General features: G+C 42.7%; 1 protein-coding gene across 1 annotated transcript in view; it reads right to left on the bottom strand.

Moving 5' to 3' along the window:
• Positions 1-27,947, bottom strand: part of hmcn2 (hemicentin 2) — a 40,993-nt gene that overhangs the window by 12,155 nt on the left and 891 nt on the right. Inside the window, exons 2-56 of the mRNA XM_061278993.1 lie at positions 26,852-26,922; positions 26,321-26,479; positions 25,555-25,677; positions 22,249-22,420; positions 22,055-22,161; positions 21,855-21,975; positions 21,507-21,770; positions 21,253-21,397; positions 20,769-20,890; positions 19,520-19,792; positions 19,053-19,194; positions 18,669-18,796; positions 17,575-17,688; positions 17,337-17,495; positions 17,073-17,267; positions 16,513-16,608; positions 16,287-16,414; positions 16,056-16,200; positions 15,618-15,730; positions 14,208-14,367; positions 13,982-14,141; positions 11,713-11,840; positions 11,304-11,555; positions 10,774-10,857; positions 9,372-9,563; positions 9,166-9,296; positions 8,874-9,018; positions 8,339-8,465; positions 8,101-8,258; positions 7,650-7,928; positions 7,434-7,570; positions 7,154-7,304; positions 6,853-7,071; positions 6,666-6,779; positions 6,405-6,592; positions 6,222-6,318; positions 5,946-6,107; positions 5,134-5,247; positions 4,757-4,953; positions 4,562-4,643; positions 4,345-4,476; positions 4,136-4,279; positions 3,904-4,063; positions 3,353-3,477; positions 3,092-3,275; positions 2,911-3,008; positions 2,512-2,790; positions 2,230-2,420; positions 1,723-1,804; positions 1,454-1,590; positions 1,212-1,353; positions 994-1,138; positions 456-583; positions 222-378; positions 24-145 (exon numbers count right to left, since the gene is read on the bottom strand). Of these exons, the coding sequence (XP_061134977.1) occupies positions 24-145; positions 222-378; positions 456-583; positions 994-1,138; positions 1,212-1,353; positions 1,454-1,590; positions 1,723-1,804; positions 2,230-2,420; positions 2,512-2,790; positions 2,911-3,008; positions 3,092-3,275; positions 3,353-3,477; positions 3,904-4,063; positions 4,136-4,279; positions 4,345-4,476; positions 4,562-4,643; positions 4,757-4,953; positions 5,134-5,247; positions 5,946-6,107; positions 6,222-6,318; positions 6,405-6,592; positions 6,666-6,779; positions 6,853-7,071; positions 7,154-7,304; positions 7,434-7,570; positions 7,650-7,928; positions 8,101-8,258; positions 8,339-8,465; positions 8,874-9,018; positions 9,166-9,296; positions 9,372-9,563; positions 10,774-10,857; positions 11,304-11,555; positions 11,713-11,840; positions 13,982-14,141; positions 14,208-14,367; positions 15,618-15,730; positions 16,056-16,200; positions 16,287-16,414; positions 16,513-16,608; positions 17,073-17,267; positions 17,337-17,495; positions 17,575-17,688; positions 18,669-18,796; positions 19,053-19,194; positions 19,520-19,792; positions 20,769-20,890; positions 21,253-21,397; positions 21,507-21,770; positions 21,855-21,975; positions 22,055-22,161; positions 22,249-22,420; positions 25,555-25,677; positions 26,321-26,479; positions 26,852-26,922 (8,280 nt within the window). The remainder of the gene's footprint in view (positions 1-23; positions 146-221; positions 379-455; positions 584-993; positions 1,139-1,211; positions 1,354-1,453; positions 1,591-1,722; positions 1,805-2,229; positions 2,421-2,511; positions 2,791-2,910; positions 3,009-3,091; positions 3,276-3,352; positions 3,478-3,903; positions 4,064-4,135; positions 4,280-4,344; positions 4,477-4,561; positions 4,644-4,756; positions 4,954-5,133; positions 5,248-5,945; positions 6,108-6,221; positions 6,319-6,404; positions 6,593-6,665; positions 6,780-6,852; positions 7,072-7,153; positions 7,305-7,433; positions 7,571-7,649; positions 7,929-8,100; positions 8,259-8,338; positions 8,466-8,873; positions 9,019-9,165; positions 9,297-9,371; positions 9,564-10,773; positions 10,858-11,303; positions 11,556-11,712; positions 11,841-13,981; positions 14,142-14,207; positions 14,368-15,617; positions 15,731-16,055; positions 16,201-16,286; positions 16,415-16,512; positions 16,609-17,072; positions 17,268-17,336; positions 17,496-17,574; positions 17,689-18,668; positions 18,797-19,052; positions 19,195-19,519; positions 19,793-20,768; positions 20,891-21,252; positions 21,398-21,506; positions 21,771-21,854; positions 21,976-22,054; positions 22,162-22,248; positions 22,421-25,554; positions 25,678-26,320; positions 26,480-26,851; positions 26,923-27,947) is intronic.

The following is a 27,947-nucleotide window of genomic DNA, read 5'->3' as shown; positions in this document are numbered from 1 at the left end:
CTGGACCACCTTAAAATTCCTACCTTGGAGGATGACCTCAATAACCCTGCGTTCCTCTCCAACATCATTCACAGCTGTGCACTCAAAGTAACCTTCATCCTCATTGGACGGCGATAAAAGTACCAGTGACCCAGAAGATAATAACCTTAAAAAATAATCCAATGAAGTATTTTCTTATGATTTCAATATCACTGGTGTGATACACAAAACGGTGTATTTACTTGTATGCATTAGACTGATGGCTACTATCAAGAGGGGAGCCATTCCTTTTCCAGGACACTTTAGGAGGAGGTATGCCTGTTGTCTCACAGCTCAGGACAGCTCTGATGCCTGTGGTTACTGTTGTGTTGAACGGGCCAGGACTGATTGAAGGACCCACTAATGGAACACGGAGCAGATCCAACATGTTGACCACAATCACATTGATTTATAATTGATAGTTTTGCTCTGTTTACCAAACACTCTGAGATCGATTCCCCGGTGGTCCGAGCCTGCCTGGTTTGATACCGTGCAGTGGTAGCGGCCAGCATCACTTAGCTGAACTCCGTGCACACGTAAGGAGCCTTCTGGTAGCATGGTGTACCTGAAATATTTCACATACTGATTCATCTTCATAAAATACATCCAATGAGATTCTGATGCTCTCCATGAATTCATTTTGTGACAAAGACAAATCGGTTGGTTGATTTAATACACGCTGTGATTGCGACTCAATTTTAGTATGAATATAAATTCTTGAAAATGTGTGAATTGTATTGTTGATTGAGAAAGCTTCTAAAAATGCTTTTCATTTGTGCTGCAAATTGAAATTCATGAATATGCTTCAAATTAAATGAATCCGTCAAAATTGGCAGTCTGACCGACTTTGCTTTTTAGGTACTGAACATTAAATGGCATCTCCTAAAGAATCACTTGGAGGAAGTACATTACATGGTTTATTAGAAATTGGAAAATGTGTCCTTTTAACCACGTTAAAAGAAAATAAAGACCCACTTGTTGTTATCGTGGGTTATGGGGAAGCCATCTTTTCTCCACATAATTGTCGGAGACGTGCCATCTTCAACTTCACAAGGCAAAATTGCATCCTGGCCTATATGAGCTGTGACCACAGCGGTGCTCTCCTTAATCACTGGTGGCACTGAGAGGCAGACGTATGATTGGAGTCAATATGTCAAAACAGTTTTAACCATGTCTGTTAAAGAGCAAATTACAGAGAATCTCCACAATGAAGAAGAGACTGGTGCTTCCTGCCATGTTGGTAACCACACAACTGTACTGGCCACTGTCCTCTGGTCTGACGTCCTGTATTTCAAGGTACTGGCCTCCTGCGAGCCGCTGAATGCGGCCACCCAGCTAATTGGACAGAAGGTTGGCAGCAAAGTAGACAATTTATGCGAGTTACAGATGTTCTTTGACTTCATTAGCTGTTTGTGAAGGTTTTTACATCCTGTACCTGCATCTGGACCTCATCCTTGTACCAGTCAATATCAGGAGGGGGGTCACTGTCAGCCAGGCACTCCAGGGTCAGATGTCCATTAACTGGCACTGACAAAGTTCTAACATCTTCAGAGCCAAGAAGGGTCGGTGGGACTGGAGTATGAACAGGGTTTGTATAATCACATACTAATTCTGACGGCATCGGTTTGTGTAGTTGAAAGAATGTTCGACTGACTACACACAAATTACACTGTGCTCCTTAGAAATAGATTGTTTTTCTCTTACCTTGTACTCGAACCCAATAGTTTCTTCCATCCTCTCCAGCTGAGCTGCTGGCCAAGCAGGTGTACAGACCTGCATCCTCAACCTTGAAGAAGGCACGTTGACATTTTGACAGTCTCAGATTTATATTCAATGCTTTTTTTGTTTGTTTATAGTGTATTGTACTGGAAAGAAATCAGATGCATCATACTCCATTGCCTACAATGAGTGGCGAGAATGATGACTGACATTTTTATATCTTCCAATGTGTGACCAATTCGAGCAAACAATTGAATTCAGCTCTCAACTCTTTTTAATTGCAAATACCTGCTGAGCTTTGAGATTTTTTAATCCTCTTTTTAAAACATTTCATTCTCAGAGCCATTCTGTAGCTTTAAGCTTAGTAGGTGCAATTATGATACATTTGACATACTAAATCTCATAGCTGCAGTACATATTTTGACAACAAAGCATATAAAGCACACGGCACATACACTGTAGCTTTAGTTGCTGTTAGATGCTGTTATCTACCTGAATTTTGCTGATACTAAGAATGTGTCCATCCTCCTGAATGATGTCGTTTCCTTCCAGCGGACGACCGTCCTTGAGCCAGCTAAGGGTAGGGGGTGGTACTCCCTCTGCAGAGCACTCCAACTCCAGAGGGCTGTTTACTGCAATCGTCAGCTCCAGTGGGTCATCAGATTCGTATATCTTTGGAGGCTCTGGATCAGAATAAAAGCTGTTTTGTCATTAAGTGTTCATACCGGGATAAAAACAAAGTTTCAGTTTTACAATACAGTTGAAGTTTTTTACCTAGAATGGTAAGATTAAAACTCTTTGTGCTGCTTCCAGCTTGGTTGCTAGCAACACAGCTGTAGAGGCCTGCCTCCGAAGGTGCCACATCAGGCAGCTGCAGCCGCGTCTCCTGTCCATCCAACAGCAGGTTCCGATGAAGTGATAGCGGCTGGCCGTCTTTCATCCAAGTCAACGTTGGAGGAGGAACACCACGGGCCTCACAGGTAAGAGTTACTAACGATCCTTGCACAACTGTCACCGGTTCTACAGGTTCCACATGATCCACACCAGGAGGCACTGTAGAACATGTGTGACACACCTGAATCTAAAATGCTACAAATAATACTTTTTCAAAATTGATGGAAAATAATGAGTTAGTGCGAGTTGCATCGTTTTTATGCATTAAACATCAACTACCTTGGACCTGAACGTCATAGCTAAGTTCAGCAAGACCAGCTCGGCTGCGAGCTATGCATGTGTAAACGCCAGCATCTGACAACTGCACGGGAGAAATCCTAAACGAGACAAAGGGACAGTCAGTATTTCTTTTACCCATAATTTTACAACGTGTACACAGAAATCAACAATGCAGACGGACCTAAGTACGGAGTCACCAGAAACTAGGCGTGTATGGGGTGATAAAAGTAGAGGTTGTCCATTCTTGAGCCAGCTGATCTGAGGTGGAGGGTCTCCATCAGCACGACACTCAAGAGTCACAGCACTGTCCTGTACGGCCTGTAACACTTTGGGTTCGGTGGTCTCGCCCAAGATGGATGGTCGTACTGTGACCAAAAAAAAAAAGTAAAACAATAACATGTCATTTGATCAAAAAGCACAACTGTAGAATGTTAAAACTGACCAAGGACAAAGAGAGTGTAGATCTTGCTCTCCTGACCAGCAGGGCTGACAGCCAAACAGGTATATGTTCCAGAATCCTCAGGACTAAGGCCTAGTAATGTCAATGTGCTGCCATCGGGCGTCACACTGGTAAAAAACAAGAACAAAAAAAGTGGACATGCTATGAACACCAGAACAACATTTTCATCATTATCATCACCTCCCCAAGTCTTTCTCACGGTCAAACATATGGCTGTCTGTTGCACTAACTTCCATTTAGCATACAAGCTACTGAACATCTGTATGCCAGCTGCTATTAATGTTCCCCATGAGTGCACCATAAACAAATCCATTTGTCTCCCTACACATTCATCTCTTATGTTTATAAACATTAGAGCTAATGATTTTTAATATAATCCCCAAACCTTTGGGGAATGTCAAAAGTTGAATACGTAGTTGTGATTATTGTAAAACAAACTGAGCTACTTTGCAAATACAAATAATCTAGTATGACAATGACCTCATACAATCCATTATTGTTCTATTAGCAAATATGGACTGGAAACAACTTACGCAATGTGACGACTATCGGAACCTTCCAAAGTCAAGCCGTCTTTGAGCCAGCTAAGGTGAGGTGTGGGGTTTCCAGCTGCTTTGCACTCGAGTGTTATCTCTTCACCCATGGGTGCACTAACTTCAGATGGATCATCAGAGTCCAGAATAGTAGGTGACACTACAGAGGAAAAACACATTTTAAATGAGACTCGATAGTCATTTATTTCAGTTAATAGACATCATTCTTTACCCTGCACTGTGAGAATATAGTCCTTTTGTTCCTGTCCTTCACTGTTCTTGGCAACACAGGTGTAAGTTCCGGCATGAGACAGAGTAAGAGGCCCCAACTCAAGGCGGTTCCCTCGGATAGACCACTGCCACTGCAGGCTACTCTCTGGAAACAAATACAATATCATGTTACACTCCTATAGTATTTATATTTCTTTATCATGGTCTTACCGATAGGTGTTCCATCTTTGAGCCATGTTATGCTTGGAACAGGGACTCCCGAGGCCTCACACCGAAGTGATACAAGAGAGCCCAAGGTGTAGTTTAGGGTCTCCGAGAGAGGCTCATTGATGACAGGTGGAACTGTAAATTTATATTTGCACTGTAGTTTAAACACTGTCACCACTCTTGGCTCACTACTGTTGTGCATGACACGAGATATTCTCACCGTAAACTGCGAGTCTGAAGGTTCTGTCTACCTGGCCAGCTACATTGGATACTTTGCAAGTATATGTGCCACCGTCTGTCATCTGGGAGTAAAGACATTTCCAAATTATGGATTTCGTGTGCGAGCGTAGCGTAGAATGATGGAATGGCTTTGGAGTTTGCAAAGTTGTGTTTGAAAGCTTAAAGTTTTCCTGACCTGAACTCCTGTGATCTCCAGTTGGTGGTGATCTGTCTTCAGTCCATTCCCTGGAACTAGTTGGAGTCCATTTTTATACCACGTGACCTCAGGCTCAGGGACACCATGGGCTTCGCATTGCAGGGTTACAGAAGAGCCGAGCTGCGGGGTCACCACATCTGACTCGGCATCAAGACGAGATTTCAGGGTGGGCAGCACTGTTGGTTTGCAATTAGAATGAGAACATGATCTCATTGTGTGATTCATTTCAACTTGTCATGAGTCACTTTTAAGCTACGCATTCTCTGTCACAGCTGTGATAAACAGTTTTTTTTGCTGAGACAATGCTTTGAAATGTAATCATCTGTGTATGACGCTGACGTGTGCAGATGGCTCACCATAAACACTGAGGAGTAGACTCTTCTGGTCCTGGCCAGCTGAATTAGAGGCCGTGCAAACGTATTGTCCTGCATCCTCCAGTCTTGCCCGGGGCAGCTGTAGCATCTGGCCACCTATGAAGTAGGAATGGCAACATATCAAATTTACTTTTAAAATACTTGCATTGTCTGGACTGCCTGTCCACCCATCAATTTGGAAATGAAACTACAAAATAATTCAACTGTCGTTTAAGTCACTTTCACATCATTGTCAAATTTCCCTGAATTGCATTGGATAATTGTGTCCTTCAATATAAGCTGCACATTCCACTGATATAGTGCTGATGTAGTCAGGGTGGGGAGCAAAGTGGGATGTCCGCTGCATGCACCGCCTTTACGGATGCGCACACTAACTGCCAAGTGTAATTCAGCGGCTCTGCGAGGGAAGCTCTTATGCTGTCAATAATCAAAGCTGTCTTTCTGGGCACTTGTGAATGCTTTGCAGCTCAGCCACCCAGAGCTCCACCTCACACTGCCATAGTAACAAAATCTATACTCAACAATCTATATTGAATCATCATGCATTCGTTCTGACACAGGCACAGATGTTCTGTCACAGATATCATACAAAGACAACAGAGAACTGTTTAAAGTTCCATAATAATATCCTTTGAAAAAAAAAAAAAGCAAAGGAATAACAAAGAGCATAAGATAAGATAAGATAAAATAAGATAATCCTTTATTATTCCCTCAATGGGGAAACTCAGCATACTGTATTAAAAACATGCAGCTGGGTCATTGTTATTGAAGGTTTGTTGTGTCCTAGATCTAACCTGGCAATAGGTGGATACCGCTACTAAAGCGGAGGATCTGCCCATCTTTGGTCCAAGTGATTTCTGGTGGAGGGTATGCTTGTACATCACACAGCAATGACACCATATGACCCTCAGTCACACTCAGCTCCTCCTCTTTAGGTCCTAATATTCTCGGTGGTACTATGACAAAAAAATACATACTGCAGATATGAGTCAAGTCAAAAATACTCAGCAATGATAGACACTCAATGAAAGTAAATCCAACAGAACAAGAACAACATATATTTTCTTTACCTTGAACAGTTAGACTGAAGAGCTTCTCAACTGACCCGACCTTGTTTTCTGCTGTACACAAGTATCCAGCCATGTCTGAAACCTGCACACTGAGGAGCTACGTATATAAAATGATGAAAGTTATTGCAAAACACATCAGGTCATATTTCAATTTATTGGCTCAGTGGGACAACACTGCTTTACCTGCAGTTGTGTACTGTCCTCACTGATGAGATGCTGTGAGTCCGTGTCAACTGGCTGTCCATCTCTAGACCACGAGATAGCTGGAGTCGGATGTCCAGTTACATCACAATGAAGGGCCACAGTGCTGTTGACCACTGCTCCTATTTCCTCCATAAACTCCTCAGATGCCCCCATGATCACAGGTGATACTACCAATTTCAAATAATGCAATGGGTTGTTTTTTTTATCATGCAACAAAATTAGACAAGCCTTCATGCTTACCCAAGACCTCCAATTCAAAATGCAAATGATCCTCTCCAGCTTCATTGACAGCCTCGCATGTGTACCTTCCTGCATCCTCTTTCTGAACTCGAGCAATGTGTAACACCTGTCCACCTGAGAAAACCAAGATGAGCAATTTGGTCTTTAGTCATCAAATATGAGCTCACATAATGCCCTCTAATCTGACCTGGCAGTAATATTGCTCCGTCAGCGCTGGTGAGCTTCTGTCCATCTTTGTACCAATTGAGCTTAGGGGGTGGTATGGCGTTACTTTCGCAGGAGAGGCTGATGGGATGGCCAAGGATTACTTCCCGCTTGGCTACCATGTCCTCATTCTCCTCATCCTCTCTGTCCTCCACACCCCAGGCTGCTTCTCTGTTAGTCACGCGATGGAAGACCGGAGGAACTAAAAGGTGATGCCAAGTTTCTACTAGTTTAGAGCCTTGTTCAACTGGCGTGTGATATAACTTTGATACGGCTTAACGCACCTTGTACGGCAACATGGAAGTATCTCTTGTCCTCTCCTGCCGAGTTGGTGACCACGCATGTGTACTGACCTTCATGGGACAGCATTGCATTCTCTAGCTGCAGGAAGGCCCCACTCACCAAAATGCCAACATGGTTGTTTCCTGTCAACGGCTAAAGGATGAAAATAATTGACTTAGATCCCAGGATATGCTATTGCATATAGAAGCGATGAACATTGTGTGTTTGTGCTGTAAAACATCTGAGCTAATTGTAATCTTGGAAACGCTGCGTCTCACTAACCTGCCCATCTTTGAACCAGGCAAACTTGGGCTCAGGGAAACCTTTAGCAAGGCAGGAGAGAGTTAAACTGTCATTGATTCGTACTTTCTTTTCCCGAGTGCCGATAGATGCTGGGTCCCCGTCGATTTGTGGGGGTACTTGAGAGGAAAGAAAAGCAGAATGAGATGCATCGTTGGACAACCAATTTGGCCTCAAACACGTGAAAATGCGCCTTACCTAGAACACTAAGAGAATAGTGCTTGACAGCAGTGCCAGCTGGATTGGAAGCCCGGCACGTATAAAGGCCTGTGCTGTCCCCTTGTGCTGAGCCCACCCTAAAAGCCTGCCCACCTTGCGTGTATGTCAACTGGGCGCTCGACACAATGGGCTGGTTGTCTTTCAACCAGGTGATGCTCGGCATGGGTGAACCTTCTACATCACAGAGAAGGACTATCGGGAAGCCCAGCACCACTGTCACATTCGAGATCTGACCAGGACCTCTGATTGCTGGAGGAGCTGCACAGAAAGCAGACCGTTCATGCACCAAAAAATCTGAAGTATTTATACCTAAAACAACACTGTTACCAAAACACTTTTGAGACTAGAATCTCATCCCCAATAGTAATTGTTTAATAACTTTCATTACTTTTTTCTCTCATAATTATGAACAAGGAAAGAAAGTGAAAACCTTGCACTGTTAGTCTGAACTGCCGTATCTGTGTCCCCGCATTGTTGCTGGCCAAACACTGGTAAAGTCCTTGATCTCTCAGCCGGGCTGATTTCACTTTCAGCACCTGGCCATCCTCCAGGAACTCCACATGTGGATCTCCATCACGGGACAGCACCCTGAGAACAGGAAGGACCGATACAGTATATCATATCCTTGGAGTGGATGCTGAAATAAACGTCTGAAAAACAATGCGTACTCTCCGTCGCGACTCCATTCCACTCTGGGTGCTGGGCGCCCACTAACTCTGCACTGAAACTCCACCTCCTGGCCAAGGATGGCTGTTATATCTTGGAGTTTGGATGTTCCTGAGATCACTGGTGGAGCTGCAACAATTTGTTAACACACAATATGGTACTTACTCAACACTGAACGCATGTCTTTAGTCAATTCAGGTAATTGTAAAATAAAACATACAATATTTTAGCAGCCTTACAATACACCATGCATAAATGTAATCCAATTATGGATGGATAGTGCAGTTCTACTGTGACTACTGCCACAATAATATATTGGTAGGCGTACATGAGTAAAGCTCTAAAAATGTAAATAAAATTGGAATATTTATCTTTTTACAAACATAATTTATAATACAACACTTGTATGTGAAATTGACATCATTAGATTGTGAAGCTGTGCTTATGGCAGGAATGATCTAAGCGCTATTTTTCCACTGACAAATGTCAGTGACGCCATTTAACAAATAGGCGGGGATTGTTGCATTGTGAGCTCACCTTGCACCACTATATGATATTCCCTTCGTGCTTCTCCAGCTGAGTTTTGAGCGGTGCAAGCAAACATTCCTGCGTGTTCTGGCTGGACTCTGTAGATTTTAAGCAGTCGGTTCCCATTTTGCAGATACAGCCCAGGACTGTCAACCTGGACAGAAAGAAAGTCACCCGACTGTCCCTTGCTTCATCTTGTAGTTACAACGAAGACCACATGATGGCATTGAAAAGTCACTTATGACTTGGGTATATTAACACGCAAGTCCAGTTCAATGGGAGACTCGCGTCACAAACTCACAAGGTGACCATCTTTAGTCCAGGTAATTGTCGGGGAAGGAATACCAAAGGCATCACAGCCAAGAGTGAGAGGCTGCTTTAAGGTCACAGTAAGGTTATGTGCTTGACCATCATCTTGGATTTCAGGAGGAACTGAAATAACACAGGACAACAGAAGATTTGTGTTGATATTTGTACTTCCCAATAGAAATGGGGATGAGGTCTTACCATTCACTTTCAATCTGGTCTTCCTATCCACAGAGCCCGCCTCATTGGTTGCCACACATTTGAAGTCGCCACTGTGACTGGCAGAAGCTCTGCTAATTATAAGAGCTCCATCCCTCATCACAGAAAACTCTGATTGTCCAGGATGTATCTCCAGGCCATTCTTGAACCAGCGCACCTTTGGTGGTGGAGAACCTGCAAGGCAGAAATACATGAGGTTTAAACAAGCCCGAGCTAAAAAAACAAACAAACAGCAAAACAAAACACGCATCTCCATGTTAGAGAGCACGGCAGGCGTGTTAAAAATGGGTTCAGTTTACTTTCACTGTCAGATTGGAATTTCAAGGGCAACGTGAGAGAAAAAAAAGCCAACCAATATGTAGAATCAAGGTTTGTTGAAAGATTTGGCTTCATGTTAACGAGATTTATTACCTACGACAAGTGTTAAGTAGTAAGAGTAGTTCAAAGTTATGACGCTTGAGCTTCGGAAACTCAAACAGATGTTTTCCACAGAGAAGTGGGCACAAAAGAAGAAGCCAGAAGTGGTAAAAGAAGAGTACAATATGTGGAATGAGGAAAAGGTGAAAGGGGGGGGGGGTCGCGTCAAACACAAATTCATAACTATTGAGAGCAGAGAGCAGTATAGACCGGTTGGGTGTGTCTCTACAGAGGTGTTGTGTAGAGAAATCACACCTTTGCTCAAATCCCCAAAATTATTCCCACGGGTCATTCAGGAAAAAAAAACAGTAATTTTATCATCTGGTGTCTTTCTAGACACATGTTTACAATTAAGGAGCTCTGAAGCAAATGTATCTCATTGTTGGAAGGAAATGCAAACAGATGTTTCGTTTTACACGTTAGACCTCATTTAATTGACTCTTGAATTTATTTGCAGTGGTCAACTTCGACTGATTGATATCCACCATGTGTTTCTGAAATGATTACCTCTTTTAAAAGTAATGGTATTGTTGGTGAATTTATAACACCCCTGGGTGTTTATAACAAACTGGGTTGCATCTTCTTCATGAAGCAAGTTATATGGAGAACAACTTGGAGTGGGGATTCTTATTTCCTGCAGCCAATTGTCTCGCTTTCACAAGCTCGGGGAATAACGGCATACGTGGTGGTGTTTTGTAATCAGAATACCCAAAATATGTAACTCTATGGAGCGGGAGATTGACAGTCATTATAGGTCAGTGCTGGTGAAGGAGCTGAGCTGAGACGAAGCTCTCGGTTTACCGATTGATCTACTTTATACTCTCACCTACGGTCAGGAGCTGTGGTTGGTGTGGATGGATGAGAGTGATCAAGTTACTTTCTTATGTTATGGCATTTGGATTACATTTCAAAGTACATTTTAACAGTCCATTTGTGAGAGGAACATTTTCATTCATTTTATTGTTACCTTCAGCGGGGCAAGGGATGACTACCTTGCTGTTACTTATTTTCTCCATGATGGAATCTCCTGGTTCGGCAAAAGATGGGGCCTCTGTGGGGATAAAAATTTGGTTACATATAGAATCAAAAGACTGAGAAAGGGTTGCAAAACCAAAATGGTAACACGGTATACCAAGGTTTCAAATCACACATTTGGTTTCTCTCCAGAACCCAAACGTCAAATGAATCACCAATTACAGAACATAGTATATTCATCCGAACTACCCGCATATTCATTGGAACAAACATTAATCAAAAATGGTTTTCAAATATGATAGGTTTCAGCTTCATGGGCAAAAAAATGACTTGCAACATTCGACTCTCTTGGTGGCCCAATAAAATGTGATCTGGGACATATTTTGAGGTTGGAAAATGTGGCACTAGACACTTTTAACTTCATTACACTTTTTAAATATATACTATGAGTTAAAGGAGGCGAAAATGATTTTTTTTTTAACTCAAGCCATAAAAGGGTAGTATTAAGTTTCAGGAATTCACCAAGAATTTCCAGCATGATCTCCAAAGTCTCCTGTCCAGCGCTGTTACGAGCCACACACTGGTAAGTTCCTTTGTCAGCTTGGCTGACCTGCTGGATCCTAAGAGGTGACGTCTCCTTGATCCCAACAGGAAGTCCATTGTGAAACCAATTGACCTCTGGGCTCGGCTCCCCCTGGACCACACATGGGAGCGTGACTGTTTGTCCCACCAGAGCTTTCAGTAGAGGGGGTGCAGGCTGAATCCTGGGCTTGGCTGAGGACAGAAGAGCAACCTTAAACATACATCTTATCATACCTAATGATAATGTTACCAGTCTAGAGAGAAGTGATGTTTAATTATGAATTCTACCAGCATGAAAGTGTTCTCAACAAAATATTTCTGACTTCTTACTAATGCCCTACAAAGTTACCTTGGATGCGTAAATTGTAACTTAAGGACACATTGCCGGCTGGATTCTCAGCAGTACAAGTGTACAGTTTGCTATCAATGCGGCGTACATCAGTTATCTTCAGCGAGCCAGAGGGCAAAACGGTGAACCTGGGGAATGTTGGGGGCGGCAAAGAAATGACACAAAAAACATGTAACGACTCAATGAAGATCTGCATTTATATAAAAAGGACATTTTTCTAATTGAAAGAAATAAAATCCTCAAATTCTCCTACAAGACATGTGTAAGACTAGTAAGACATTTTCCTGTTTAAAACAAATATTTTTCCTTGAATGACACTTTTTTTCAAGTACATTTGTTACCCTAAAATACATATATCAAGTGATTTTTTTCACAGGCTGCATTGTAGTCATAGCTTCTTTCGGAGGGCCATTATGACTGTCAACCCAAATAAATGTACTATGAGCACCTCATATTATATACAGTAAAAGCTACAAAACAAACCGACAAATAACTCGTTTTCAAATCAGACGACTAAAAACTGGTCAAATATTTAAAAATATATATATATATATTATTAAAAGTGAAGACAATTTGCAATTCTATTAATTAATGACACAAATTTGATGCACAATTTGTCATCACGGGCCACATAAAATGATGTGGCAGGCCATATCTGGCTCCCGGGCCTTGAGTTTGGCACCTGGGTCCTAAGGCGACCCAAAATTCGTAGAAAATGGATTAAAAATATTTTGTGAACTGATGAAAGGATTTTTTTTCATTGTTTGGAGCCCTGAGAAAACCAGTGAGAGTCTGAATGGTGACTGTGTGCCGCCCTGAATGATAAATGTAAGATCTAAAAAAAGAAAGCACTCAGTGGAATGCAGACTTCCTCCAGGGTCGAGTGATCTCCCCTGAGTTGTTACCATTGTGCAAGGTAATTACGGCGTAAAAGGGTAGCCAGAGTTTAAATTGATGAAGTCACCCTGGGAAAGGTCACAGACATGCCAACGTCAATAGAATATTACTGTGTGTTAAGTATATCCCACTTCACGATGGCCTCACGGGTGATTTGAGTAAAAGAAAGGTCTGACCGTGATGCTAGACGTACATCACTGGGACATCTTCTCAAGAAGAACTGATGCCAATGTAGCCATTAGTTCGCCTGTCAAGAGACCAACATAAAGTATGCTTCGTAGCTAAAACATGCCCAGCTGTTTAATGTTTCAAGGGAGTGAAATGCTGCTTAGTAACTTGAAAAGAGTTTGTGTTCATCTGAACAGCATCAAAGTAGAGTTGTATAAATGCAAAATACACACAAATGTAAACAGACCTCTCCCAGTCATGGTAGATAAGTGTTTTTGCTAGGCAACTGAATTACAACAATAAAGTGTTTATTTCAGTGGAAAGCAAAAATGGCTTGTTACTCCATGCTGTGGCTTATCACAGTTAACCCAAGTCCTCCAAGTGCGTGATGAAAAGCAGTGACATTTGAGGCGCCAAGGGACGGTGCTTTGAGCAAAATGTTGCTTTTCGGGGTTACGCAAGCTTAAGCACATAGGATAAGATTGCCTATTCGCTCTCGCCCATCCATCAGTGCCCACATTAGTGTACATTGTCTGATACAAAGATTAACTTGTGAAGTGTCAGGTCTTTAAACACCAGACCGCAAGAGTTGTGTCTTCACCATTCACATTGGATGGATGGAAATCTACCCGACCCACTAATTGACATGACGCAACAATCAGCACCCTGCTTGCTTCTTCTGTACTGTACAGCCTGCACATGTCTGAAGTGGCTCTGTTTGCAGAGCATGGGCCCGTGTGGGGGTTGTTCACACAGACATGTTATACTCATCAGACAGAACTAGTAAAGAGTCAGCATGTTTTATTGCTAATCCACCCCAGGGATTCCCATCTTCAGGCAGACAGGGCTTGTGTCTCCTTCTTCCCGGCATCCCCCCACACTACCACCCACATTTCCTTCCTTCAGAGAAGCCACTCTGCATTTGTGTCACCACTGCGGCTTTCGGCTCCCTCGTCATCCTCCTCTTGGCCCATTTAGTAGGAGGGTCTGTCCTATATCTGTGAATTGAGTTGGCCCGCTGGTCTGGCCACACATGACTGTGAGCCACGCAGGACCAGATGTTCCACCTCAATTTAGCTAGCAAGTCAAGCCGACACACAGACGGGCCCCCAGGCGTAGATCAGACGTAAGGCACGGTGAGCACCTTTATCTTTCACCACGCATGACATTGTTGCCACAGTGATGTAAAAAGCCTTCCACTTACCCTGCTGTGACAGGGGGGATGGGTTGGCCATTTCTGTTCCACGTGACCAGTGGTGTCGGACTCCCTTGGGCCTCACAAGGTAGAATTACCTCTGTTCCCACCTCTGCAGCCACTTTTACTATGTTGTCATGGTCACTCACACCCATTATCTTGGGTATTGCTAGAAAAAGGGAAACTGTGAGTGATACTTCGGGTAAACTGCTGTGTCGGGGTTTATTTGCCTTACTGTTGACACTGAGCTGGATTTCTCGACTAGCGTAACCCACAGAACTAGTGGCGGTACAGATGTAGATTCCTGCATCGTCAGTGGTGGGGTGAGGGATGTGGAGGTATCCGTTGGGGTCAGCTTGAAGCGAGGAGCTGTCACGAGGCAGAGGTTGCCTTCCCTGAAGCAAAAAACAGCAAGTGTTAAAACCACTATGGCTCTCCTCCACACATGACAAACTGAGACACCGTCATATATTTTACTGAGTAGCGCCGTGAAAAAATTGTTTAGGAAAGAACAAGAAGAAATCTGGCTCAAATCCCTGATGTGACATTTATAGTTTAACACAGCCTTTATGTTGAACACACTTGAAAGCTGTTTGTAATAAAATAATAACAGTTGTAACCAAAAAGCATAGAGCTGAAGGCATTGCAGACATGGGTGCAAAGAGAACCATAAAAGTCATTTCCAAGAGCAGCATAAACAAATGTTTTCTTGATTAGGATTTCACACGAGAATTGTGAGAGTCGATATTGTGGGAATACTTGACTGTGCATTGCAACAATTATATTGTCCCAACACGTGTGCGCAGATGTTAAATTATATTGCACCAACGTGTGTGCAGCATGGTCGAACAAGTGGTAGTATATCTGCCTCACGGCCAAAGCGTTGAATCTCATTCTGGGTTGAATCTCAACTCAGGGAAAACGTGTATACTCCATTCAAAAGGGTCCAAGATGAGTTTTAGACTCAGAAACGTTGACTGTGAGGCAAATGTGCTAGCCACACACGCCACAGTGATCAAAACACTTAAATAATAAAATACAATTGATAAGATTTAGTCGAATGTAGTTAAAGAATGTCATATGAACGAGAACTTGGCAATGAAAGAAGGAAACCTACAGCAATAAATTGCTATTTGATATGTTGGGAATATGTCATCCATTTGTTCCATCCTTTTCTATATGGCTTATCCTGTTCAAGGCCAGTGACTGAATAAACTCTAGCAGACTTAAGGCAAAAGGCAGAAGTGCTGGACAAATTCCCAGTCAACTGTAGGGAGTTTGTGAATAATTCATTGAATGGCAAAGAGTGGCTTACTTCAAAGTTCATGCAGTGCAACATGGTCAAGCAATTAACAAAATACGGTCAATGTTCTCACAGAACAAGATTGAATAACTCTCTGCAAAATGCTGCAAAAATACATGACTGACAAATACTATGGGTGACTCCTTGAGCTCACCTTACCAATTACGTTTAATTGAGCGCTTTGGTTAAATATATTGTAGGTAGAAAGTCAGCAGGCCGGTGCTGAATTCCTATCTCCAGGCACTATGATGTTTTATTTTGATCAGAAAGGCTAGCAAGGGACGTGTGAATCAAAGTCAGGAAGACATGCCACCAGAATAACAGAAAACATCAAACTCCCACCTTGGACCAGACCACAACCGGCTTAGGAACCCCACTGGTCTCACATGATAATGTGATGGCTAGACCTTCGTTAGCTATGTAGCGGTAGGGGCCACCGTTGATCTCTGGGGGCACTGTGAAGAAGCAAAAGAAAGTAGGTCACAAAGCACAGCTGACTATTTGCTTGGGCCTCACAAATCTCAGCGGCCTTAGAAGGCCAACTCTATCGGCACTCCAGGCATTTATTCATTACAAACTGATGAACCATAATCTGTCTTGTCTGTCATTATCCTCTTATGAGCAAAATGACCCCACTGCTCAAAGCATGTAACAAATTGAAGCCTCTCACAGTGACGGCAGCAGGTGGTCAGTCCCCTGAATTACAGTTGTTTCTGTAATGACTTGCCTTCAAATCTTCTCAAGTGCAAGAAGAGGGTGTGAAAGCGGAAGACGACTTACCATGGACCTCCAAGCTCACTGTGATGTTCATTGAGCCTGCTACGTTCACTGCTGTGCAAACATACGTGCCAGAATCCTCTGGGACAGCTCTTTCAATGTACAAACTACCATCACTCCTCACAAACATTCTCCCGTTCAACTGAACCTTGGCGGAGTAACAAACACAGATGTCACACAATAAAGACTTATGGTACTGGACACAGTAATCCTTTTTTCACAATTATATCTTACATGTTTCCCATTTCGTGACCACTGTCTCTCTGGGAGTGGTATTCCATCCAGCAGCATACATGGGATACTCAGGGACTGCCCGATGCCAGTGGTAATGACGGGGGCACCTTGAGCTAAGAGTGGGGGCTCTGCAATTGTAATTGTTGAATGGAAATGAGTTCAAGCATTTGCACTTTGTAGGTATACAGTAAAAACAATTGCTCAGTCACAAACAAAATAAGCCTACCCAGTCCAGTGACACTAACTCTGGCCTCAGCTTTAATGGTTCCAAACTGGTTTTGGGCTTCACAGGTGTAGAGCCCTTCATCATCCAGCCAGATACCTGTCGTAAATTTGAACATGAAAGATGCTTCAAACCTAGCAACGGAGCATCCTCAGCATCAAGAGCAGAAACAATATAAATTATGTCAGCACGTCAATAACAAGTGATCTTATCTTATCTTATCTTATCTTACTGGGCTGTAATTAGGAGTTAAAAATAGAAACGAACAAGATTGATGGTTTGGCTGTGCTGTCAGCTTGGTGACAAACACGTCCTACTCAGTCTTGCTGGGAGATGAACATGTGATTCAGCTCAACTTAAACACCTTAAATGAATGCAGGTTACTAAAAAATAGTCACGACATGCCATTGACAAGGATTACTCTACTGTCAATGATATTTTGTTTTGTTTGCTGACGAATAGCTTGTACAATATTTGACAGGCCAGTTCAAGGGAATCGTCAAGTTCTTTAAAGGATGCAGACCAAAGCTCAGGATCGGGTCAATGCATCATGGGTAACTCACTCTCAATCAGAAGGAATCCATTCTCCAGTTGCCTTTTTCTGCTGTGATTGTCTGTCCTTGGGAGAATGTGTCTGCCATCTTGAGTGTACCAAGACACAGTTGGTTGCGGGAAACCTCGAGCCACACAGGGAAGGGTGATGTTTTCCCCTACATTAGCCGCCATGTCAACCGGTGCCTCAGAGAACAAAGGTCCCACTGTGGTGCGATGAGTGGTAAGAGATCCATTTCCTTGTAATTGACTTGACTTAGGCAATCTGGTCTTACCTCCAACCTGCAGAGTGACTGTGCCAGATGAGGTCCCAGCAGGACTGCTGGCCACACAGCTGTATTGACCAGCATCTACTTCCTGTACTCCTCCAATGTGCAGGGTCCCACGGTGGACATCTTGCTGAACAAAGGGGGCGGAGCCCACCTCAAGTTTCCCTGGAAATACACAATGAACTTGAGCTCCAATTTGTCTTTGGCATTTCGATGTATTAAAGCGGGTTATACTGAGTGGTACCTTTAAACCAATGGACAAGAGGAGTGGGCGTTCCACTGGCCTGACACTCCAGAGTAGCATCATCCCCAACAGCTACAAGTAGGACCTGCTGCACCACTGTTATGATAGGCACCTCTGAAGGAAAAGAGCAAGATTTAGATTTGCTGTTTTGCTTCTTGTTTTTTAGCGGACCAGCACTTGGTCACAAAGCACACACCGTGCGGATGGAGTTTTCCCCCCCGCCCGCTTGATCAGCCCACATGTCTCCAAAGTACTTCTCTCTACCTCTGGCTCTGCTTTGGTTCTCCCAACCCCTTGACTCCCTCGTTCAATCTCAAATCACATTGGTAACCTTCATAAACTTGCAGACAACTGAACGTTACAGAAATGTTACTGTAAGCTTGCTTCATTATTCAATTATTGTGCATACCATAAGAGAGCCCTGTTCACCAACAGTGGTAAAAGTATCTGTTTTAAATTAAGGAAATACATTTTTCTAAAATGAAAATAAATGTTATTCTGTTGTAAATGTTAAACTTTCATTCATCCTTTTTTTTTTTTTGAAACAAAAACAAAAAGTACAGGGCGTTCCCAAGGTCACACACATCTCTGATAGTGATAAACTGATCATCCAAATAAATATCTCCCTGAAGTCAACACAATTTGAAATAGATTCCTTATCAAGCAACACATAAAAAACAAAAAAGCAGATAAACAGTCGGCCAATAATCAAAAGTCCCAAAAGTTCTGCAATCTACACTGTTGTAAAACGATGGAGAGTTCACTGCAATGAATATCGATGTCAACACAGCCACATACATGAGTTATGCAATTTACGATGCTCTCACTGCCTTGTCGGATCAATATTGTCAAAAAAACAGACATTGAGAAACAGTAATGGCAAGTCAGTGGTGTGGTTTCTTTGCGACATCTGATAGCCATGAGTGAAATTCAAAATTTAACACAATAAATGCGGGTAAAACAAGGACAGTATCATTTTATGTGAGACAATGCTAAAATAATCTGCTTGAGAAGCATGATTAAAATAATTCTTAGAATCGAAAACGCAGTGGGGGAATTATTCGTAGTAACAGACGGAAGATATAATTAGATACCTGCGTAAGTAAGAAAGACAGACTGCGAGGCAGTCCCAGCCACGTTGCTTGCCAGACATGTGTAATTCCCAGCATCCTCTGGGACAGCCCCTGTTATGGTCACAACTCCTCGCTCGTGTAGACTCAACCTGCATCAGGTAATTGGAAGAATTCACAAAGCGGTCTTGCACTGATTACATGTGCAGATGTACTAAAAAACAAACATTAGTGCAAAGAATTTGTGTTTCTCCTGTGCCTCAATAAGCGCATAAACAGCATTTGGCAAAACAATCTTTATACCAGAACAATGATTCAAACAGGATGTGGCAATTTCTGTTGTAGCTAGAGTGGAATGTAATGAGTCCTTTGTGCCGGAGGTGTTGAGTGGGTTGAGAGTCCTCTTACCTCGGCCGATTAGCAAGGAACGTGTTTCCATGACTCCAAAAGAGCAGAGGAGGGGGAGAGCCGGATGTTGAGCAGACGAGGCGGATTTCATCCCCTCGGGAAAAGACCTGGCTCTGGGGGTGAAGTACCACAGAAGGTGCCTCTGCAGTCCAATGATCCAAAGAAAGCTGAGTTACTTGGGACCTTGTTGACATTATATCATTTATTATTCAAACTAAACATCAGTAAAGAATTCAACCCAGCAGTGAAACTGCTGTTTGTGAAATTCATCAGGAGAGTCAGAGGTCATGCTACAATAGAAAACACAAATTTTAACATGCGTCATGAGAAACGTTTTCTGACAAGGTTGAGGCTCAACCCGACTGTAGGATGGCTCACGCTGTAATGGAAACCAGATGACAGGAACCAGGAGGCCCAGTGTGTTAAGTAGTTAAACAGATGCCTACTGGAGTGTGTTCGTGCCGTACCTGGGACGAAGAGCCATACAGTGATTCTGTTGTCTCCGTGGGCATTTGAGGCCACACAGTGGTAATCCCCAGCATCCTGAATCTTCACGCTGCTAACCTGAAGGGACGAGTTGGACAGCAGCCTCACCCTCCCCGAATGAGCTCGGATGGTGCGACCTGCTCGGATCCAGGTCAGGTTGTAGCGCATGGAGCCCTCTACCTTACAGGACAACACAGCCACGCTTCCCACTAAGGAAGTCACATTGACTGCTGGCTTGAGTACAGGAGCAGGCTCTATTTTGTAAGAGACAAGACCAACATTTAAAAGCTTCACCATAAGTGCACAATAATAGAGGAATTGTAGATAGATTCTTAAATTGCACTCTCATTTTGCAAAGTCTCAGAAATTGTTTCAGCATTACTGACTGACATCTCACTACCAATCCACTTAAATTGGAGGCAAGGCATAGGTCAATCATTACACTGGTCATTTTCTATTTATAACATTTGTAAGGTTTTTTTTTGCACTAATTTTGAATCTACCCTTTTTACTCTATTACATCCGGTTTTAATAGGAATAATAATAATAGTAATACAAACAATAATATTAATAATAATAATTTGGAATAAAGTGATATATTTAGTCATATTGGAATTCATTTAGCAAAATGTATATAAAATTTAGCAGAGGTGGTGACAAGCTACATGATACACTCAGGTAGAATTTTTTCTAAACCATTATATCTTATAAGGCATGGTAAGATCCATATTGTGCAGACTTTTATATTGTTGGTATAACTGAAAAACAAAAAATGAAATGAAAATATCTTAGCTGACAGGCTGTAGAGAAAAGTAAAGCCGATTCTTTTTTTATAGACAACTCAAATTTTTGTCTTGTTCCGCCACAGTCTTCATGCAGCTGCTTGTTAACTTACAGTAAGTTAATCATGACAGACAGTCACAAGGTTTAACCACAGCATCAGTTTAAAGCCAAATAAAGTCAGTCAACCACATTGGACTGTAACTAAAAAGTTCTGTTTGAAATACTACTCCCGGCCAAATGTCAACCTCCAAGCATCACTGTACTGCATCATATCACATAACTCTTCTTTTAATTAAATGATCAAACTATGTTACACTATAGGCGTCAGTGATTTGCCTGTAAATCGTAGGAATGTTAGCCAAACCACAGTTTAAAGTTACAAACCACGGTTGGCCCAACTGAACTGACTGTAGAAAGATCTTTTATGTACTTAGCGTCGTGCAATACCTCTAACACTCAGCTGGGTTAAGGCATGTCCTTGACCTGCACCACTCTGTGCTATGCACTCATAGAAGCCCTCATCCTCAGCTGAAGCATGGTCAATCTCCCATGATGCAGTGGCAGATTTCCTGGTACAAAGACAAGCTTGGTTGAGTGACTGAACATGACAGGAGCAACCGGATCTTATTTCACATCACATTCACTTCGAATCTCAAGAACACACTGGAATTTTCACCACAAGTAAATCTCGGGTAACTCAAACCAGAGCATTGACCTTGATGCGCATGGAAATATTATTAATTGATCAAGACAAGTGAGTAGACACTCTGTGATCTCGATCTTTGTGGCACATGAGCCGATAACACTAAGCAATTCCAAGCATGCTCACTGCCAAGAATATGTGTGATTGAGAAAATTATATTATTAGAAGTGCAGAAAGTTTGGAATTGAAAATGTAACAAATTCTCAGAAGTTATAAAAGAAATGTTACTGGAAGAACTTCTCCGCCCCAAGTGCCCTTCCACTTCTGGTAAATCTTAGCCTGTAAGGTATGTCGCTCTCCACAGAACAGCGAATCGTAGCAGGGTGCATGTAGATACCGTTCACCACATCAGGCATGTTGACAGCTGGGGGAGCTACACAAAGAATGAAATAAAGGTTAAAGGCCACAAAGGATATTGATGAGGTGTGAGAACTTTAACAGCATAACTAAGAAGACATGTCTGAAAGGAGCTCGAGTCTCACCTGGAACTATGTTGGTGTATGAGACACTGGACAGTCGCTGGAAGCGATAGCCCTCCTCGTCTCTGCCCGTTGCCTTGATGAAGAAACTCTGGGAAGGGGTGCGTATCTCTGGGATACTCCACAGCCCTTGCTGGCCAAGGTCAGAGGGCAGAGGCACCTGAATGGTGCGCAGGGAACGTCCCGAGCCAGACATTAGTTCTACGTGACTCAGATGACCTGGAGGCTTCAGGCCTGTGCATTTCAGCAAAACATATGCTGGCAGTCCTGAAAAGTACACAAATCCATCAAAGAGTCATTTCCCTGAGTGCTTTTAGGCAGATGAATAGCTAACAGAAACATCAGCAGCACCTGTGATTGGCCTCTCCCTAGTGTGGTTAAACTCTTTAACAGGTAAACTTGAAAAGCCAGCCCGGAAGTCCAGATTGCTGACTCCCGTGACCCTCAGGGTATGACGGCCAGTGCAGCTAACCTTTAGGATAAAAGCAAAAGTATGAGCCTGTTATCATAAGACAAAACACAATAATAATAAATGCTTCCAAGAGTGGTACCTTCAAGTTCCATGCTCCGGGCCTGGGAAACTTCAGGTTGACAACACGAGCAGAGTTAGGAATATTCAGAAGCTCTTTCAGACCCTGCTCAGGACCTACTACGTGGCCTGGATGGAATAGAAACTTCAATTTTAGCTCTTCAATGCTTGTCGACACATTCCGCACTGTTTAGGTAGAACTGTTATGTTCTATACCAAGGGGATCTTTGAGCTCAATTTGTGGAGCAGGCCCACTGAGTGACACAGTGACCTCGCGGAGGCTAGGGTCAAAGGGCACTTCCCAAAGATTCTCCTGGGCACTGTCATGGTTTGAGGACAGTAGATGGACCTTCATGGCCTGAATAGTCTCCTCGACCCACATCAATACCTAGCAAGCATAGAAAAACGCGGTAAAAAGACGACATTTTAACCTGGCGCATTTGATGAACCTGGGGTCTGTCAAACTTTATCTGGAAAGATTCCCCTCTCTAGAGGATAAAAGCAGGAAGGACGTGACCATGACCTTCCCGAGAGAGTCTGTTCCCTGCCCAAGCAGCGGTCTGCTTTCTGTCTTTGGACTTTTCTTCTTCATCATCACAATTGTATTCCTCAGATGTTTTCTTTTAAAGAACTCAACTGTCAAAGTGATAACCTAAACATTTTCAAATTTTTATTCCCGGCAGAGTGTCTCCTTCATCACAACTTTTATGAATCATGACGTTCGTACTTCAGCATAGGAAGCAGTCGTTTAAGTGTTTCACAAAACCACCCGTTTTTACTCAATCACTACTAGACAGGCATTTCCCATTTGTCTGCCGAACATGTTATTTTTATTTTGTTTCAAATTGGCTCAAAGAGGTCTAAAACGGTGTGCGATGGCTCGAATACATTCAATTGCAAAAGCAGACATCACGGCAGCCGTTTGTTGTCCCCCAGAAAAACATCTTAGACTATAGAATTACAATTTAACTACAGTTTCCTTTTGTTTTATGATACATGAAAACAGGAGCAGCAATAAAATGATATTAATAATGCTGACATTTCACAGTCTCATTGCCACAATGGACCCACTGTCCTTCACCTTCCAAAGGCTTAACCAGCAACTGCTGTACAGTATTTATTTTGACCATGCATAGTGAGGCATTGTGGTCATTCTGCATCTGTAAGGAAAGAAATGCAGTGGACCCTTTGACAAGGAGCCAACCACAACACATTTTTAGACATTTATAAAAAATAAATAAAAAGAAATTGGAAAAAAAGGAAATCTTTAATACCATAATCATCAGGCCTACACGATTGTGTCTATGAGGTCTATCTATTGCTGACAGCAGCTGGTTCCTCTCGATATTTTACGACGTCTGTAATGTCTGCCATATGTGCAGTCATCACCTGCAGAGCAGGAAACTGCTAAGAGATGACCTACATCTGGCCCTGAATGGTGTCTATTGCCTCTACAATAGAGCACAAGTGTACGTGAAGTTGCCCTCACATCACGGATAAAAACAAGTGGAGGGAGTGTGACTGTCCATGCAACAGTGCTCAACTAAGGCATGCTGAGCTGTGCACTTACACCCTGTTGCAGCTTGTGGGGATGCAAAGGATCAAAAGTGCTTTGAAACATCATCTAAGGTGTCTCAGTTTTGCAGGGGTCTTGCAAAGACTCCATATGCTATTCATAGAAGCATGACAGATGGGCTAAACTAACTGCCGGGACTCCATTGCACAGGTATATCACCCGACCTTGAAAAATGTCAAGAGTACAATTGGCGCCGCAGGTGTTCGACCACGACAGCTTGACTGCAGACCTCTTGTTGGGCAAGGGTCAATTTTGTATTTGAAACGGCCTACAAACCACACTCAGGAGAATTTGCAAGAAGCTGACCCACTTCAAATCAAGATTGTTAGAGCGAATCAGTCCCAGATGGACCACTCCAGACTACTAATTGAGCTGCAAAATACCTGCCAAGACCATTTATGTGAGTCCACCTGCTTTTCCAGTGAGGCAGTCTTTGTTTTACACATTCAAAAAGATGACCTGAGGATAAATATTATCTTGGTTTCATTTTATGGCAAACAAGCAATCGAGATGCTTGAATTCCTCCGCATCAACCTAATGAGAAAAGCATCAGCGCGATTGTATTCACCTTTTAAACGCGCAAAGTGTATCGGTAAAACAGAGTAAAAAAATAAAACATACGACTGGCTCGATCATGCACAAAAAAATATGTATATATTTGTTACGTTGTGCTTTAAGGCCACTGTCTTTATTTCACACCAATAATGCTCAAGTCTACCACTGATAATTTTATCACTTTGAAGTGTTCCACAATGTGATTTGACCTGTACTGCACTTTAATGGGTTATGTATGTTATGCAAGTTATTATTGATGACCAGTCAAATTACGGTACCGTAAAGAATGTAAAAGGCAGCGCTGACAATGAGCTGTTGTGAGAAGAGCCAACACAAACCCCATCGGGCAGCTGTTGGATGAACCGTGACAGATCATATCCTGGGATTAGGGAGTAATATAAGATTGTTTGCTCTACACTCTCCCTCCATGGAGACCATAGACTGAGACTCCATACAGAATATTTTATTTGGCCAGACTTTATTAAAAGGCTGTTCAGGGTATTGATGTTTGTGCTACCATAACTCGGGTGAGAGGCTTAAACAATTTGTACTAATTGGCTAAATGCATGTGACCCAAGACCGGTTAACAACGGGGCTTGAAATCTCAAGTGTTTACGTACATGGAATTAAAGCATGTCACGATGTTAATTTTAGCCAAAGCTACGTGGGGTTGAGGTGTGTAGTGAATTTAGTCTCCTATACCTTAAAATACACAGAAAACATAACAGAATAAATCAATCTGACATACAGGAACTTCTCTTTTGGCAGGGTTATTGAGTGAGAAGGAAGTGGTCCCACACAGGCCTGCATGTTTGCATACAAGCATGCATAACTTGACAGAAAGCAGACGTACATCCCAACAGCACCAACATCCACCCTACCCAACACAGATGTGTTTGAGTTCACGGGTTCAGTAGGCCAGCAGAACACAGAGCTGTTGGCTCCGGTTCAGCAGTGCCCAGCCGTGCGCCGTGTTGACAGGCAGGATGTGTGTCTAGTTGAGGAAAGACGGTCTTCTTTTACATCTGCCTAGGAGGTGTCTTGTTAATTATTTAATGACAATTGTAAATTTTGAGTCCTAATTGTATGTGTGTTTAGAGGTACAATGTACAGGGTGAAAAAAGTGAAAGTGTTTTTTGCAAGAAGCATTTTCAAATGTTCATGTTTTTAAAATGTGTTGTGGGTCTTCAAGCTCATTTTACCCATTATGATTAAAGACTGCTGTTTTGTTAAATTGCTAATTGCAATGTTCTGTATGCTTGACTGATTAGGGGAAAAGCGCCCCTAAATTCTGCTCCTGTCTCTGGTAAGGCGCATTAAGGTTGACTATCCGATTAGACATTCATTCTGGAAATGGACTGACATCGAAGCCTTCTTTGTCATGCTCTCACCTCATTGACCTGCTGCTTGTCCAGGTGAAAGATCTGGCCTGAGGACATGGCTGCAATCTCCTCGTAGGCCTTGTAGCCAGGCTGAGAGCGATCACCACAGTCCCCAGTCAGCACAAAAACCACCTGGCAACAAGACAAAAGAGATGAGTTACTTTTGTCCCGCAATGACTTTTTGACACCTTTCTTCATTTGCTTCCAAAGTGATGCTGACACCTTTTGTCATGCAGACTTTAATACAGTTCTCTTCATTGGAATTCAAGTCTTTCTCATGCCATTGTATTACAACTTGTCCTTTTCAGGACATATACACACAGTGGTACTTCAGTTGATGTGGACTTTTTTATTTGATTTGGGTTTAAACATTGATTCGGTGACTGTATACCCCCGTACCTGTACAGTACAAAATTACTTTTGCTGCTTGTCCTGCAAGTGTCACCAGCAAGAAAACGCAACAATATCATGCTAATTTATGTTTCTTTTTAGCAGGGTAGAAACCTGGTTGGTACTAGAAACAGTGGTTTTAACTTTTGGCAATGCAAGGGCGCAGCAGTAGCAGGTACAGCCTTGTTGTTGTGCCGTGGAAAAGGAGCAATTTGGAAGTCATCCCGTTTCTGTTGGTTAAAACATTCACTGAACTTGTTTCCTGTGCCCAGAAGCTCGCACACTAAATCTTTTTTTTTGTCTTGTTGATAAAACGATGACATGAACTAAACGTTACGATACAGAATTGGTCATTCCCCAATCATGTAAGGTTGTTCATGTTTACCTGAGACTGACGGAGTTGCACCAGCTGGAGAACATCTCTTTTCAGGCGGTAGTCTTTGGCTCGAGCGTCGGTGAAGACATAAATGAAGGATCCAGGAAGAGAAACCTCCAAGGCTTTCTTAATGGCTCCAACACTCATCTCAGGGCAGTCACCACCACCCTGTGTAGGTTGGAGTCACAATCATGTGCTTCTTTAAATACCACTGGACCTGATTACTTATTCAGATTTCTTCTATACAATTTCAAGTCAGGGCATAATGAATACAAATTCCAATTGATGAATCTGTGTAGAAATTATACTACTACGGCCATCAGATTTTGGTTTCTATCCAAATTACAAATAACAGAAGATTCTCCCTTGAAATTGACATTCCTGAGTTACCCAGTTTCCAATCTTCAGGGATTAAACTACTGTTTGCACTGCCTTATATTGACCCTATTCCAACAAAGTCCACATACACTCACATAAAGCCTGAGATAATATTGTGGTATATTAATGGTGCAATAATCGCTCCATGCGTTCTGTTCCCACCTGAACAAACAGCTCTTGAAGATCCTTCTGGAACTTTGTAGGGTCAGTGGTGATGGACACTGGACCAATGTCTGCATGGATGAAAAGGTAGACCATCAAGCTTCTGTATACCCAACAGAAATGCAGTTTGGGGTGAGGTTTTTGGGGGGAAAGTAGAGCTGTTTTCTCATTTGCAGCTATGACGTACTGACTCTTTAAGAATTGATCCCAAAGGTGCTTGATGTGGTTCCTTGAAAACTTAGCCAAGTATAGACCTTGCTCCTCAAAAGAGATTTGATTTGATACAGTTTTCAATACATGAAGTGCGAAGCAATTCGAGGACGGTTTGATTTGAAAATAGAACGAATCAATTCAGTTGGAGTCAGTGATATGTCTGGAGCACCCACCATCATCATACTCAATGTGATCACCTCATTCAGCGCTGTGAGGTGGATGAGCCGACGCAGGATCCATGTGGAGAAAAAATCTGTTCCCCATGTCACCTTTCACTTTACATATGCCGCCTCCTCGCCACAGTAACCAGAGTCACTGTTACGCACAGTAGTGATTCTTTGCACCATGCCTTATAGACGCTACTTCACCTATTGCATTGATTTTTGTTCTCGACAATAATTGTGTGTTCCTCCTGATCACCCATCAAGGCCGAACAGCACAACAGCACAGCTACCACAGCTTTTTAACAATCCTGAATCTTTAGAAAGGTCACATTCACCAATACAAAATGTGTGAGGAGGTATACCACCTGAACTTTCCCCTCTCCCCCTACCACTACCAACTCATGCTGGGTGCACTGAGGGGCTGAACGTTTTCTCTGGAGGATGGTGGAGGGGTGGCAGGCTGAGGAGGGTGATTGGGGTAATTACACACAGGCAGACAGCATATGCTTCTCATCAGGGCTGTACACCCTCCCCCATTAGAGGACTAGTTATTTTCAAGCCCCAGCTATTTCCACAGGGAAGGAGCAATCACAGCCTTACCTGCCCCAACTATCGGTTCAGTTTGAATTCTTAACTGATCTGTTGTCAAGCATTACCCACAGAAAGTAACATTTGATCGCTTACGTATCCAACAGCTATTTTTGCCATTTACATCAGTG

Source organism: Syngnathus typhle, linkage group LG5, assembly GCF_033458585.1.
Source record: "Syngnathus typhle isolate RoL2023-S1 ecotype Sweden linkage group LG5, RoL_Styp_1.0, whole genome shotgun sequence".
In the NCBI taxonomy this organism is placed as follows: Eukaryota; Metazoa; Chordata; class Actinopteri; order Syngnathiformes; family Syngnathidae; genus Syngnathus; species Syngnathus typhle.
The sequence above is the reverse complement of the archived record's forward strand: the minus strand, read 5'-3'. Positions and strand labels throughout refer to the sequence as shown.